This window comes from Leptodactylus fuscus, chromosome 8, assembly GCF_031893055.1.
Source record: "Leptodactylus fuscus isolate aLepFus1 chromosome 8, aLepFus1.hap2, whole genome shotgun sequence".
Taxonomy (NCBI): domain Eukaryota; kingdom Metazoa; phylum Chordata; class Amphibia; order Anura; family Leptodactylidae; genus Leptodactylus; species Leptodactylus fuscus.
In genome coordinates, this window is record NC_134272.1 from 5,297,444 (window position 1) to 5,313,494 (window position 16,051).

The following is a 16,051-nucleotide window of genomic DNA, read 5'->3' on the forward strand; positions in this document are numbered from 1 at the left end:
CCATCGCCTAAACCCGCACTCAGCTCATCACGTCTAAAGGTGTTTAATAGGGGGAAAGTAAGTAGGGGCTTATTAGCCATTGTGGGCAGAGCATACAATTACCATTTGTAATACAGTCGTGGCTAGGTTTTTCACCGTTCTACAGCCTCAAAAGTCTAAGTAAAAACTTAAAACATTTCACATTTCTCAAATTATGCTAATAGAAACTTCTTCCCAACAAAAGACAAATCAGACAGCTCCATACACGGAAAGATGACAAAGTTACCGGTGTCACAAACAAATTTTTATTTCTTTCCAAGTTTTTAATTTTTAAAATGTATCAAAACATTAAAAACAATATCAATTTACTGCCCCACAGAATATAGTAACGTGTCACTTGTCCTGCACCGTGAATGCCATAAAACTAAACCTATAAGATAATACGGCACAACATGACACTATGTAAGGACACAACATGACACAACATGACACTATGTAAGGACACAACCGCATTCTCTTCCCAATTCCAAACCATTCAGAATTTTCTTCATCTTCTTGGTATATTGTACAGAATATTAAATGGCCGCATGATGAAGCACAAAATAATCTGCCAAATGATCAGAAAAGAATAAAAGTTCCGTCTTTTCGAAGGTCTCATTTCCATAACACATCAAACTTGTTTTTCTCCCTAGTTTACGAGAGTGACTTCTATGACAAAGGCGTGTTACTGGTGTAATGTGGAGGTGTCAGCTCAATGCTCGGGGGCGGAGGTTGATCCTCTTCAAAAATTCTCGTGGTAAATATTTTTTAATATTTATATCCTTTATTCTTTGACATTTGCTGACTTTGAAATATTTTACATTTTTTTCAGGTATTATTACTGACCAATTGAGAATCTTCGCTTTAACTCTTTAAGATCTACAAGAAAGCACCAAACTGAGAATTTTGTGTGCAGGGGGTGGAGCTGAGATGTAGAAATACAGTATATACAGTATATATATAGGATATAGTAGATGACTCTGCAAACCAACAGTGACTTGTACACCCGGGGACCCGCCATGGCTGTAGGATCAGTGACCCTCTTCCTTCTCTGCTCCCTTGTCATGTTGGTTGTGAAGATCCTAATGGACGTATCAAAGAGAACAAATTATAAATTCCCGCCAGGACCGACCCCGCTGCCCGTTATCGGGAACCTGCACCTGCTGGACATAGACAGACAGGACTTATCTTTTATGAAGGTAAAATAATTATTTTATTTTTTATGACCAATGTCTCAATGTCTCAGATCTTTTTGTACAGTCTTCTAATCCATGATAAAGCGTGTTATTATGTAACTGGTCACACATGTAAGAGAGGTGTAAAGGTGGTGGAATCTGCAGAGAATCTGATGTCTGGAGTGGTGACACATAGAAGATTAATAGCAGATGATCTGCAGGTAAATAGATCATGTGTACGACAAGCTTTACATGCGAATACACATCTGTAACCTGTAGGTAGGTAGGAAGGAAGGAAGGAGAGGCCGATGTTGCCTTAATGTATCACATATGGAGGAATAGAAACATTCATATAATACAAGGACACGGGGGGTATAAATGTATCTATATGCTAACATGTATAGCTAGAAGAACCTCAGTGACATCATGTGCACAACAAAGAGAGTGAATGCCTCATAATAATACAATCAGGTGGATACATAAACCATACAAGGTGCAATATCATAATAAAACACCACCATTCTGTCCTTAGCTATATAAAATGAGTCTCACCATATGAGAACGTGCCCCGACATGCGTTTTGCCATACTGGCTTCGTCAGACCCCGAATATGTGGGAGTCCGACACCTGGACCCTGCACCAACTGATCCGTCTGCCGGGTCCTGGAATATACTGTACATAAAGCATCAAACCTCCACCGATCAGATACTGATGACCTATCTTGTGAAGAAGGGATCAATATGAAAATTGCTGAGGTCCTTGCCTGACATTTCTGCAGATATGGACCATTCATTACAAGTGGGCGCCAACAAACCTCTCTGCCTTGTGACCATTTAGATACAGGTCTGGGCTTCATTTTATGGCTTTATCAGTATACACTATTTGTGCTGTCTCCTTGAAATTTGCTTTGTCTCACCAAAGGATTGTTACTGAAGATTGTAAATTAGAGATACCCAATAGGTAGGATTTATTGTCCTATATACTCCAGTTTTCTGGACCTTTCTTGCACTAAATATGTACTATATCCCCCATTCTCCATTTGGCTCACTCCTTCCTTTGAAGGTGGGCATAGAGTGGGGTGAATCAGGGCAGAGAGTGGGGTGGATCAGGGTGGAGATCGGGGTGGATCACGGCGTAGAGAACAGTAAATCAGGGAGGAGGGTGGGTTGGATCAAGGTAAAGAGTGGGGTGGCCCAGGGAGTAGAGCTGGTGGATCAGGACAGGGACGCTTTGGCCCTACATGTTTATTATAAATCAAGCCAGTTTTCCAGCATGAGTTATACTAATATCTATGACACATTCTGGCCGGAGTCTCTTGATATTTCAGTCTTGCTTTGCATTTGTTGGGACCTTAGACTGGTAGAGCAAATATATCCCCCCCAATGGGTCTATTTACCATCCTAGTCCCAGTCTCATTGCCCACTCCTTCATGCAATAATCAGACTTGCCACATTGTCTATATTGATGAGACGACTTATTAAATACTTTTCAGTGTTGTGAATCTTGTCTTACAGCTTGCTAAGAAATACGGTCCGGTCTTCACCTTCTATCTGGGCCCTTTGAAAACAGTGGTTCTGGTTGGGTACGAAGCCAATAAAGACGCCCTGGTCTCGGCCAGCTATGACTTCGGACATCGTGCCTCAATCCCGATTGCTGACGACTTTCAGATGAATCATGGTAATTAACCCTGTCTAGTCATTCTGGATTTGAGGGTCTCTTTTTCTTCTCCGGATGACTATTCTTCCAGACGTCCCACAAAGTCTGAGTCTTCTTCACAGACAATAACGTTTCCCCATAGTCCAATCCTTGTACCTGCAGAATGTCCGTCTGTCCTGGATGAGAAGCGGCTTCTAGAAGAAGGATTGTCTGGAGAAGAAATGGTGACACTACCCGGAGTCCTGGGCCATGTCTAGTAAAGCAGCCACAGACATCCATGTATGGGGGGGATATTCATCCAGGGGACACTGAATTTGTACAAAGTAGATTGAATGTTGGTTGTGATCGGAGGGGACACTGGGGGGGGGGAGTAATAAGTAACATCACATATCAGATGTAAGGTAAAGCCTTTATACCAGGAAGCCGAAGCATGGCGGAGCCATCTAGTAAGCTGATGATGGACTGGTCCTACTGGGGGAAATATTTGGTCTTGATCTTTTCTTCTAGGAGTGCTGTTCTCTAATGGAGAGATATGGAAGGTAACCCGAAGATTTATGCTTTCCATATTACGAGATCTTGGGATGGGGAAGAGAACCATTGAAGACAGAATTATCGAGGAGCTGCAATTTCTTAATGCAGCAATTCAGTCTTATAATGGTGAGTGGTGTCAGATACAACCAGATACAACCAGATACAACCAGGTACACTGGTACCAATGTTACATGTAATGTCAAAGATTTGAGACACTTCTTCTACCCAAGAGATAGTAGGTGCAATGTTCTGCAGTGGTTATTAGTAAGTCTACCAGTCCTAATGTGATAACTAGGCAGACGCCGACCATACATGCCCATAGCTACTGTCTATCTGCTTGTAATGTATGGCCGGACAATGAGTAACATTGTATCACCTTGTACATTCCAGGTAAACCTTTTGATAAGAAAGTCTTCCATGTTGCTCCCCCTAACATAACTTATGGGATGTTATTTGGGAGACGCTTTGACTATGATAACCCAACATTTCAGAGGATGATAACCATCATGGATGACCTTGTCGTCAATACCGGAACACATGGGGCAAAGGTAAAGTATACCATAAAAGGATCAAGGAAAAGAGTGATTGCTAAATGTTATTATGCCAGATACCAGGTCAGGGTACGGGGCGGGCATCTATAAGGAGATATGGATGTACAATTACTAATATACATATACACATGGCGGAGCCGGTAATTCTATAAGACACGCTTCTTGCAGCTCCAGTATGTGTAGCTGTCCATGTTACTGAAGGGGGGGGGGTATTACTCACGGGACCCAATGAAAGTGGACAAGCAGCAGGTCAGATCAGAGGACTTATGGGAGCCAAGCAAGGGTGTGAACTATAAGTAACCTACTCATCCTCCTTGCAAAATGTGCCATTATGTTGTGGGGTACAAGAACATACAATGCAATATTACAATATGCGCAGAGTCTGGGCACCGCCTAGTACTTGGAGCTGGGGAACCATTGTCTCAGTAATGTCTGGTCCTCAGCAGGTAAAATGGACCAATCTTGACTTGATTGGAGGCTAATATGGCCGATTAGACACCCCAAACTCTGTACTAGGGGTGAAGTGGTTGCTTCTTATCTCTTTCTATTGGTCCTTTTTCTGTGTTTTCCATATCCCCCAATCACCCACCAGGATCCCATGTATCTTCTGCTTGGAGACGCCATTTCCTATTGTCTTGTGTCTTACATTCCCACTTTTTACTAGGGGAGCGGCACAATGTGATCTGTCTGCAATATCAATATCTCTGAGACTTGTTTTCTGACACCAGGGGTAACACATACAGCATATACTTGGTATTCTCCTTCTCTTTCGCTTTACTTTAGGGCATCCATTTATCATCCACCATCCCCAGGCTGCAGGCTACTGCGCTGATAACAATAGGAGACATGTCACGCGTCACGCACGCCGGCTTCTATGAGAATCTGCTTAACTTGAAGTTGTTGGTCTAGGACCCATTTGTTGTAGAGTATTAGATACAATTCTATGGTTGGCCATACACATTAGAGCAGGGGTAGGGAACCTTTGGCTCTCCAGATGCTGTGAAACTACAACTCCCATCATGCTCCGTTCACTTCCATTGGAGTTCCAAGAACAGCAGAGCCAGTAGGCATGCTGGGAGTTGTAGTTTTGCAACAGCTGGAGAGCCGTACGTTCCCTACCCCTGCATTAGATGTAGATTGGTAGAACGCACTGGTTACAATGTGGCCGACCATCTAATGTATTTGGGTCCTGATTCTCCCCAAGGATCAGACACTTTGACTTTTAACCTGTCCCTTGTGTTCTCAGGTAAATAAGACCCCGTGTGCAGTTTTCTCCCCTCTCCCAGTTCTGTCCACAGGCGCCACTTACGTGCGGTTTATGGGCGAGTCAGATGAGATGTTAACAAAACATGGTTTCTACCCACAGCTAGATATGGTGCATTACCCTGCGCCTGTCCAAAATGGGGGAACAGAGCTTCAGATACAGAAAACAACCATTTAGGAGTTAACACTTCGTGTGCTGATAAGAGAGTTTACACACATGCACAAAAAATACCCATTGACCTCCATTGTTCTGAGAATGGACACGTGAGACACAAGTTGTGCGCAGGAGGCTTTACATGCCATAATCTGAATGATTCACACTGAGACCTGAAGCCTGAGCATTATCACATAATATCACATTAACATCACATTATATTATCATATAATCTCATAGGTTGTTGTCTACACCATATTGGCAGTAAAATCTGCAACAAAAAAGCTGCGTTTTTGCAACGTGGGGCCTCAACCTAAAGTCATACGTGTTGATGCTCAGAACTGCTGAGACAATTTCCCTTGGTACAGTCCAGGCATTGCAGGGTTAAACGTAACGCCCTTCAGTAGGGCGAGCGGGCGTGTTGTCCTTCTCAGTTCCTCTAGTGGATTCTTGCTGTAGGAATGCAGGAGGGTCTTCGTCCTCCGCCCGGTAACTTCTGCCCAATCTTAGCACATACATACACTTATAGATAAAGAGAAACCATCTGCCAGGAGGTGAAAGGAGCTGAGCCAAATAGAGAGAATAGAAATAAGGACAAAATGCAACAAATTACACAACATAATACAAGTAATATCTGGTATGAAGAATCCCCTGGTGGTAAAAACAGACAATGTGCCCGGCCCGGCTGGGGGAACGGTATAGAGAAGTCGCACAGGGCTGAGAATGTGGTGGTACAAAGATATTCTGTATAAGAGATCCACGGTAAGAATCGGATACATGAAGACCACACAAGTCACTGCCGACCCAACTATGATGACTTATGTAATATTATCTTATAGCTGTGTAATGTAATAGCTTCCATACGTTCCTGGGCCAGTGGCCGTGGATTTCAACCTTTAGCTTAAATTCATTGTAGACTGAGGCCGCACATTGCAGAATCGCTGCGTCTTTGTTGCAGATTTTGTCAGGAATAGATGTAACAGAAGGGAAACTACTAAGAACTTATCTTATATTGTGAATTCCATTTCAATCCGCTCCTGATTTCTCTGTTTCCTCTGTCAGTTCTACAATGTCTTCCCAATCCTGAAAAAATTCTTGAAAGAACCCGGATTTGTTGTGGATCGGATTAATGAACTTAATGAAATTCTGACGGTTCTATTCAAGGAAGCCAAAGAAGTTAAATGTGAAGATTCCTTCAGGACGTACGCGGAAGCCTTCGTGCAGAAAGATGAAAGGGTAAAGAACTCCGACTACAATGAGTGATACAATGTAACCTGCATTGTACAGATAGAATGCTATGATGTAATGTATGGGGGTCCCAGCTCTGGATCCTGCACCTATCTCTATAATGATCCCCCTCCCCAGTAACCAGGGCCACAACCTCACGGAGACTGTGCAGATATTGTCGCTTTCTCTGCAAGGTCTCGGCTACATAAGTAGTGGGGTATGGAGGCTGGGCGGGGGCTCATAGACATAGGTGCAGGTCCCAGAGGTCAGACTCACCTCTATCAGGGAATTATAGCATATCCCGTATATATGATAGAAACCCCTTTAATACTCACATGTAGAAAGCGACGTCATGTTACTATTGTCCACATCTTATCAAATCTGACAGTGTCCTGACCCTCTGAGTGTGCAGCATTACCGGCGACCTCATGGTTCCTCTATAGGGACTTTCCAACCCTCACCAAAAATAACAACCATTTCTGTGACGACTGTTTTGTCATTTTTGTTGCAATTTTTATAATCGGAGAACAAAGTCCCGGAATTCAGGAGATTCCTTGTTGTGTAGCCAAAAGCAGAAAATAATTGTGACAAATCTACAGCGAGTTATTTTGTTGTCAAGAAAATGGAAGTCTGAACTAATATCCAGTATGTCTGAAGAGTTGTCACTTTCTCCATTTTAAGACTCACACACATTCTTCTAAGTGATAAATGTATCTTACGTGTGTTTCCCCTGGAGGACAAGTGTTGCTGTTTTTAGTCATTTGTCATAAAGGTGCTTTGAACTTCTACAAGTTACTGCACAGGCCATTCCAGAAAGACTGAATCGCGAAGAGTCTATCATGAATATTCCATTGCTGTACTGCCCCCTAGTGGACAAACTGCGTTATAGTGCATGAGAAAGAACCTTTGGGCCGCGTTCCCTTCTTATGCAGATTCCCGGACTGGGGTGATGTGCTTTGCTGTTTGCAGTAACCTGTATTGTATCCATGTCTGCTACTTATTGGCCATGACTCTACCTAAAAAATCTTGTTGTATCAATTGTTATAAATTGGCCAAGAATTACAATTTGGTACAAAGTAGCAAGGTGCAACAGAAGAAGGAACAGTCTTCCTAAGAGTACTTGGAAGGTCCAGCAAGTAAGGACCTTGTGACCCACAAGTCCTCCCGCATCTACTACAAACTATTACAGATAATAATGAGTTTTGGATTCTTTATACAATATAATTCAATTGAAAGCCCTTTTATAACATCTGGATGAAACAATATAGTATACATATGGTACAAGAAGGTGTAGGACATAGAGTTGAGCTGATCTTGACTTTGCAGGATTGATTTTGAAATCCGATTTCCAATCATTTTTCATTCGAACCCGATCTCGATCCCAATTCCGATCCCAATGCAAGTCAATTGGATTTTTTTACTAATCAGAGATCAGATTTTAAAAACGATCCTATTCACTATACAGCATGGAATCTAATAAGTGAACGCTTTAATTGTTAGAATCCACGCTGTGTAGTGATTTTTTTTATAATCCTCTGGCTACTCAGTCCCCCCTGGTGTCTACTTACCTGCAGAGATGGCTGCTCCAGTGCCCGGTGTTCTTGTTCTTCTTCACCCAGGTTAGGAGAGTGTGGGCGGGTACAGGGCGGGGAGATGTGACGTTTCCCCTCCCATTACCCACCCGCACTCTCCTAAGCCACAAGCCCCGCCTTCTTCCTAGCTCTTTAACACTAACCTGGGAGGTGGGAGGCAGCGAGGCGAAGAAGAACGAGAACACCGGGCACCAGACCAGCCATCTCTGCAGGTAAGTAGCTACTAGAGATGTTAGCTAGTCTGCAATTAGAATGAATGGACGCAGCAGGCGCGCAGGGGGTTAAGGCTGTGTGCCGGCTGCTTCCATTCATTCCTATGGAACCGCAGCGGAGCCTTCACACTGAGTATAGACTTCGCTCAGAGTGAGTGGAGCGTATAATCAGTGTGAAGGCTAACATAATAATCACCGATCTCGATCCCACCTAAAAAGATCGTGTTCGGAATTCCAATCGCGATCCTGAAATTTTTTCGATCGCCGATTGGAATCCGATCTTTTCCGAACACGATCGCTCATCCCTAGTAGGACACTGTCTAATAAATGGAGCTCAATGACTCTAAACACTTTGTGAATTGTCTCCGGTCTCCTCCACAACTCACAACTTCCCATCAGCGACCAGCAGTCGTCTTTGTAGATGTCATAGAGATTTGTATCACTTTGCAAATATCCAAATTCTGTATTATTGTCGTCATTTAGGAAGAAGTAACAGATGGGAAAGAGAAAATCTTTACAGAAAAGAACCTTTTGGCTTCTGCGTTTGACCTTATGCTCGGTGGGACGGAGACCACGGCCACGACACTAGAATGGGGGATCCTGCTCTTGATGAAATATCCTCATATACAGAGTAAGTGTAGGACATTGGATATACACAGGCGTAGTGCCAAGTATCTTATTCTGACCCTGCCCCTGTGACCAGGCGTCGCATGACCAGGACAGCTCAGACATCCCATACGGATATTTTCTGCATCACACGGACAGCTCAAGATACATTAAAGGGTATTAAAAAATTCTATTTTATTTTATATTTGCAGAAAAAGCCCAAGAGGAAATAGAGAATGTGATCGGCCTCGATCGGCCTCCGAGATGGGACGACCAGAAGATCCTTCCTTACTGCTTGGCCGTAGCCCATGAAATTCAGCGCTGTGCGAATATCTTACAGTATTTACCGCACGCCACCCCCACCGATGTCCATTTCAGAGATTATTTTATCCCAAAGGTAATTCTTTATATTGGAAATAATCACAAGAAATGTAATATAGGGATATCGTCAGCCTGAGATGTGAGGCGTCATCTGCAGTCGTATACAAGACACTACTGGCGTTATAAAACCTTTACAGCCGTCACCGCTCGGAGGTAGTTTCTGGCTCAGTCCTGTTGGTAAACTCCTGGGTCTATGATATTAGGGGTCTCGATATAGGGGAAGAACACAGAGCTTGGGACTTTGATAGAACTATAGTAATGGCTGACGTCCCAGTATAGATATATTATTATATATGGAAGAACTATAAAGCTTTGCAATGTCTCATCTCATATCTGCCATCATTTATTAGGGGACCACAGTGATCCCGCTCTTCTCCTCTGTTCTCTTGGATGAAACCCAATGGGAGACTCCCAATCAGTTTAACCCCAATCACTTCTTGGATGCTGACGGAAACTTCTTGAAGAGAGACGCCTTCTATCCATTCTCCAAGGGTAAGTAGATCCATTGCAGTGCTTTATATTGGATGAGAATCGTATGGTTAGGTAATATAAAACACTTCCAGTTATCACACACTCAGGATATTTGTATCCCATGGTAATTTAGATATAGCGCCCTCTCCAGGTGCACTACGATAAAACATAGACCATATGAGGGTCTTTGTAGTCTTCCATTACCGATTTGTCAAATAAAGCGAACATTATGTAAGGGTTGTAGCTATAGGGGGTTCAGAGGAGCAGTCACTACCGGGCCACATAAAATATACCCCATAAGGAACCCTATTACACATTCTGCATTTGAGCTCAGGAGCTTCTGGTTTAGTTCAGCCAAACTCATGTGACCCTGCGTTAAATCAGCCTGGCTATCCCTGAAAAAGTTTGTACTATACATGAAACCTATCCCCTGTGCACAGGCCGTGTGTGATGTGATCAGTAGATTCCAGCTCCTCATACACACCGCCGCAGCAGCGTACATGTGCGACCTCCCCCATAGAGCCCGAACGGTCAGACGCCTATTCCCCCGTCCTGTGGATCTGCTTTTGTTCTGATTCTATAATGATGATTTGCAATCCCCAGATACTAAGTGCATTTCTATATACACAGGGCGCAGGGTGTGCGCTGGAGAGAGCCTGGCCAGAATGGAGGTGTTCCTGTTCATGACGGGGATGTTGCAGAAGTTCTCCTTCACACCCCCTCCGGGAGTCCGCCCCGAGGACTTGGACCTCACCCCAGTTGTTGTCTTCACCATGAGACCCAAAAGTTACAAAGTTTGTGCAACTCCTAGACAATAAGTGGCAGATATTGTTCCAATGTTAGTATATCTGCTATGGAAGCGAGCGCAACCGTGTCATTCATTCTCAAAATATTTGTAAGATGCCCCTTAGTCCAGGAATAAGAATGACAACCTCATAGACCTCAACCCTTCATCTCTAATACTGATATTTGCTCTTAACACAATAAACGCCATCTATGCTCATGTGATTTTTAAGATTATTCTTTATTAAATGGGATTTTCCTACTTTATATAGAAAGTCGGTGCACTTGGCTATAAACATATAAAATGCATTAGATATTGTAACACATTGCGCAGATATGTTATAGTGTGGAAATGTCATTTCCATCTGCACAAGTGTCACTTACACGTTATAGGATCAGGGATGTCGTGATAGGGGATTATTGGGGGATTATTAGGGGATTATTAGACTTTGGGCAGAATCTCCAAAGATTTATGTCTCCTGTCACTGCTCGGCTCTAGAAGCGTCTGCAGATGTCAATCCTCTGGAGTAGTCGTAACAGCAAGGGCTGAGTGTGCCGACCTCTAGGGAGAAAGTAACCGCTCACATCATTATATTAGTGCGGGCGCGGCTTATAACCCAACACCATAAATCCATGCCAGACTTTCCAAGAATCCAATAAGATAAGTAGGGTTTTGAAAAAATATTAGGGGCAAAATCTGCCTTGTACAGAATCCTCTGTCTAAGGAGGGATCCAATAAATAAAGGATTAAAGACATTGCAGCATTATTGGTACAGGGGGGCCACGAACCATCCATCTGGACCATCCAGGATTGCACGGCGCTCATCTGTAAACAAGACTGGTCAAACTGAGCCTCCATGTATGTCTGGGCCCACTGCAACCCATTCTGCTTGTGAGCACTGCTAAGGGGAGGCCAAATAGTAGGGAAGGTCGCTCGGTAGGAGCAGTGGTGCGGACCCAACCAGTCAGAGACAGGGACACAAATGTTGCAGCAAAGTTGTTTAAAAAAAACAGCAAAGTAAATAATAAATAAAAATGAGCAAAATAAATGCAGCCTGAACTTCAAGCAAAATAACATCAAACAAAATCCTGCTTGTCTGAGCACTAACTAAACAGAAAATACTAATTGTCTGTGTAACTTACTATCATCCATAAACCCCCTCCCCACACTATACCGTAACACAAGGCTCTCAGTGTCAGGACAGACCCCGGCGCCTCCTCTCCTCCCAGGATCTGCCCTGAAGTGCCGGCTCTGCAGCCTTTTATGGCCCAGAAACGAGCCCAGGACCCCCACCTGGGGCTGAGACCTATTCCAGATGACTTATTGCTTTGGGTCAGGGGTCACGCTCTGCAGTCAGTGCAGGCCGTAGTTGCACAGACCCGTGCCCTCCTCTGATAGCTTTCAGCTGTATGAGCATTTCTCTGCTAGCTGCTCCCCTGCGGATAGACAGAGTTGTGAAAAATTTAATATCTGATCATCATAGATACGTGCACCCATCATAATCCCATAAACCGCACCTGACCTTTATACAGCTGAGATTAAACCGCCGTCATATACTGAATTTATAGTGCTTGCGACAATACCACAATGATCATGTCTGACTTTTATTGCAGGTCACACCAGGGGCAGAAGCACGGGACAATTGTTTGCAGGTTAAAACTGGTTTGAACAGGATTTCGTCATAGAGGAGCGGACACGGACAGCTGAGGGCCCCTGTACTAGAGCGGTTATGGGCCCCTTGTTCTCCAATATCTCACCCTTTGTCTGTCTAACAATCCACAAGTCATAGCCATGAAGTTATTATTTTGCTTACTTATATAGCGCCATCATATTCCGCAGCGCTTTACAGATATTGTCAGTCACTGTCCCATATAGGGCTCACAATCTACAGTCCCTATCAGTAGGTCTTTGGTGTTCATTAGATTAGACATTACTAGTAACCTGATGGACAGTAAAAAGCTGAAATTACACCAATTTTGCTCTGATTTTCAGTCTCTGGAGGTTACTTGGCCGCTGCTTTTGCACCTTTATTTCTGAGCCACCCTTAAGGATCCCTGAAGATTTCTGATGGACTTAGTTACATCTCCCTCTAGTTAGTGTTACATCTCCCTCTAGTAATATTGGTACATCTCCCTCTAGTTACATTGCTATGTCGCCCTCTAGTTACAGTGTTACATCGCCCTCTAGTTACATTGTTACATCTCCCTCTAGTTACAGTGTTACATCTCCCTCTAGTTATATTGTTACATCTCCCTCTAGTTACATTGCTATGTCGCCCTCTAGTTACAGTGTTACATCGCCCTCTAGTTACATTGTTACATCTCCCTCTAGTTACAGTGTTACATCTCCCTCTAGTTACAGTGTTACATCTCCCTCTAGTTACAGTGTTACATCTCCCTCTAGTTACAGTGTTACATCTCCCTCTAGTTACAGTGTTACATCTCCCTCTAGTTACAGTGTTACATCTCCCTCTAGTTACATTGTTACATCTCCCTCTAGTTACAGTGTTACATCTCCCTCTAGTTACATTGTTACATCTCCCTCTAGTTATATTGTTACATCTCCCTCTAGTTACAGTGTTACATCTCCCTCTAGTTACAGTGTTACATCTCCCTCTAGTTACATTGTTACATCTCCCTCTAGTTACAGTGTTGCATCGCCCTCTAGTTACAGTGTTACATCTCCCTCTAGTTACATTGTTGCATCTCCCTCTAGTTACAGTGTTACATCTCCCTCTAGTTACAGTGTTACATCTCCCTCTAGTTACAGTGTTACATCTCCCTCTAGTTACAGTGTTACATCGCCTTCTAGTTACATTGTTACATTGCCCTCTAGTTACAGTGTTACATCTCCCTCTAGTTACAGTGTTACATCTCCCTCTAGTTACATTGTTATATCTCCCTCTAGTTACAGTGTTGCATCGCCCTCTAGTTACAGTGTTACATCTCCCTCTAGTTACATTGTTACATCTCCCTCTAGTTACAGTGTTGCATCGCCCTCTAGTTACAGTGTTACATCTCCCTGTAGTTACATTGTTGCATCTCCCTCTAGTTATATTGTTACATCTCCCTCTAGTTACAGTGTTACATCTCCCTCTAGTTACATTGTTACATCTCCCTCTAGTTACAGTGTTACATCTCCCTCTAGTTACAGTGTTACATCTCCCTCTAGTTACATTGTTACATCTCCCTCTAGTTACAGTGTTGCATCGCCCTCTAGTTACAGTGTTACATCGCCGTCTAGTTACATTGTTACATCTCCCTCTAGTTATATTGTTACATCTCCCTCTAGTTACAGTGTTACATCGCCCTCTAGTTACATTGTTACATCTCCCTCTAGTTACAGTGTTACATCTCCCTCTAGTTACATTGTTACATCTCCCTCTAGTTACAGTGTTGCATCGCCCTCTAGTTACAGTGTTACATCTCCCTCTAGTTACATTGTTGCATCTCCCTCTAGTTACAGTGTTACATCTCCCTCTAGTTACAGTGTTACATCTCCCTCTAGTTACAGTGTTACATCGCCTTCTAGTTACATTGTTACATTGCCCTCTAGTTACAGTGTTACATCTCCCTCTAGTTACAGTGTTACATCTCCCTCTAGTTACATTGTTACATCTCCCTCTAGTTACAGTGTTGCATCGCCCTCTAGTTACAGTGTTACATCTCCCTCTAGTTACATTGTTACATCTCCCTCTAGTTACAGTGTTGCATCGCCCTCTAGTTACAGTGTTACATCTCCCTCTAGTTACATTGTTGCATCTCCCTCTAGTTATATTGTTACATCTCCCTCTAGTTACAGTGTTACATCTCCCTCTAGTTACAGTGTTACATCTCCCTCTAGTTACATTGTTACATCTCCCTCTAGTTACAGTGTTACATCTCCCTCTAGTTACATTGTTACATCTCCCTCTAGTTACAGTGTTACATCTCCCTCTAGTTACATTGTTACATCTCCCTCTAGTTATATTGTTACATCTCCCTCTAGTTACAGTGTTACATCTCCCTCTAGTTACATTGTTACATCTCCCTCTAGTTACAGTGTTGCATCGCCCTCTAGTTACAGTGTTACATCTCCCTCTAGTTACAGTGTTGCATCTCCCTCTAGTTACAGTGTTACATCTCCCTCTAGTTACAGTGTTACATCTCCCTCTAGTTACAGTGTTACATCTCCCTCTAGTTACAGTGTTACATCGCCTTCTAGTTACATTGTTACATTGCCCTCTAGTTACAGTGTTACATCTCCCTCTAGTTACAGTGTTACATCTCCCTCTAGTTACATTGTTACATCTCCCTCTAGTTACAGTGTTGCATCGCCCTCTAGTTACAGTGTTACATCGCCCTCTAGTTACATTGTTACATCTCCCTCTAGTTACAGTGTTACATCTCCCTCTAGTTACAGTGTTACATCTCCCTCTAGTTACAGTGTTACATCGCCCTCTAGTTACATTGTTACATCGCCCTCTAGTTACAGTGTTACGTCGCCTTCTAGTTACATTGTTACATCGCCCTCTAGTTACAGTGTTACATCTCCCTCTAGTTACAGTGTTACATCTCCCTCTAGTTACATTGTTACATCGCCCTCTAGTTACATTGTTACATCTCCCTCTAGTTACAGTGTTACATCGCCCTCTAGTTATATTGTTACATCTCCCTCTAGTTACATTGTTACATCGCCCTCTAGTTACAGTGTTACATCGCCTTCTAGTTACATTGTTACATCTCCCTCTAGTTACAGTGTTACATCGCCCTCTAGTTATATTGTTACATCTCCCTCTAGTTATATTGTTACATCTCCCTCTAGTTACAGTGTTACATCGCCTTCTAGTTACATTGTTACATCTCCCTCTAGTTACAGTGTTACATCTCCCTCTAGTTACAGTGTTACATCGCCCTCTAGTTACAGTGTTACATCGCCCTCTAGTTATATTGTTACATCTCCCTCTAGTTATATTGTTACATCTCCCTCTAGTTACATTGTTACATCGCCCTCTAGTTACATTGTTACATCGCCCTCTAGTTACAGTGTTACGTCGCCTTCTAGTTACATTGTTACGTCGCCCTCTAGTTACAGTGTTACATCTCCCTCTAGTTACAGTGTTACATCTCCCTCTAGTTACATTGTTACATCGCCCTCTAGTTACATTGTTACATCTCCCTCTAGTTACAGTGTTACATCTCCCTCTAGTTACAGTGTTACATCGCCCTCTAGTTATATTGTTACATCTCCCTCTAGTTACATTGTTACATCGCCCTCTAGTTACAGTGTTACATCGCCTTCTAGTTACATTGTTACATCTCCCTCTAGTTACAGTGTTACATCTCCCTCTAGTTACAGTGTTACATCGCCCTCTAGTTATATTGTTACATCTCCCTCTAGTTACATTGTTACATCGCCCTCTAGTTACATTGTTACATCGCCCTCTAGTTA

General features: G+C 43.1%; 1 protein-coding gene across 1 annotated transcript; it reads left to right on the forward strand.

Annotated features, from left to right (window-relative positions):
- Positions 1-1,037: 1,037 nt before the first annotated feature.
- On the forward strand, positions 1,038-10,693 carry LOC142216952 (cytochrome P450 2W1-like). Its single transcript, XM_075285079.1, has 9 exons — positions 1,038-1,217; positions 2,708-2,870; positions 3,357-3,506; positions 3,771-3,928; positions 6,411-6,584; positions 8,863-9,010; positions 9,198-9,382; positions 9,717-9,858; positions 10,468-10,693. Exons 1-9 carry the CDS (start codon positions 1,038-1,040, stop codon positions 10,653-10,655), a joined length of 1,488 nt encoding a protein of 495 aa, XP_075141180.1. The 3' UTR covers positions 10,656-10,693.
- The last annotated feature ends 5,358 nt before the right edge of the window (positions 10,694-16,051 follow it).

What these genes read in the sequence shown, in the direction of transcription:
- LOC142216952 (XM_075285079.1), top strand. Translation starts at nt 1,038, where the DNA reads ATGGCTGTAGGATCAGTGACCCTCTTCCTTCTCTGCTCCCTTGTCATG. An exon ending in TCGTGCAGAAAGATGAAAGG is followed by an intron (nt 6,585 to 8,862) that starts GTAAAGAACTCC and finishes GTCGTCATTTAG; the next exon opens with GAAGAAGTAACAGATGGGAA. An exon ending in GAGATTATTTTATCCCAAAG is followed by an intron (nt 9,383 to 9,716) that starts GTAATTCTTTAT and finishes ATCATTTATTAG; the next exon opens with GGGACCACAGTGATCCCGCT.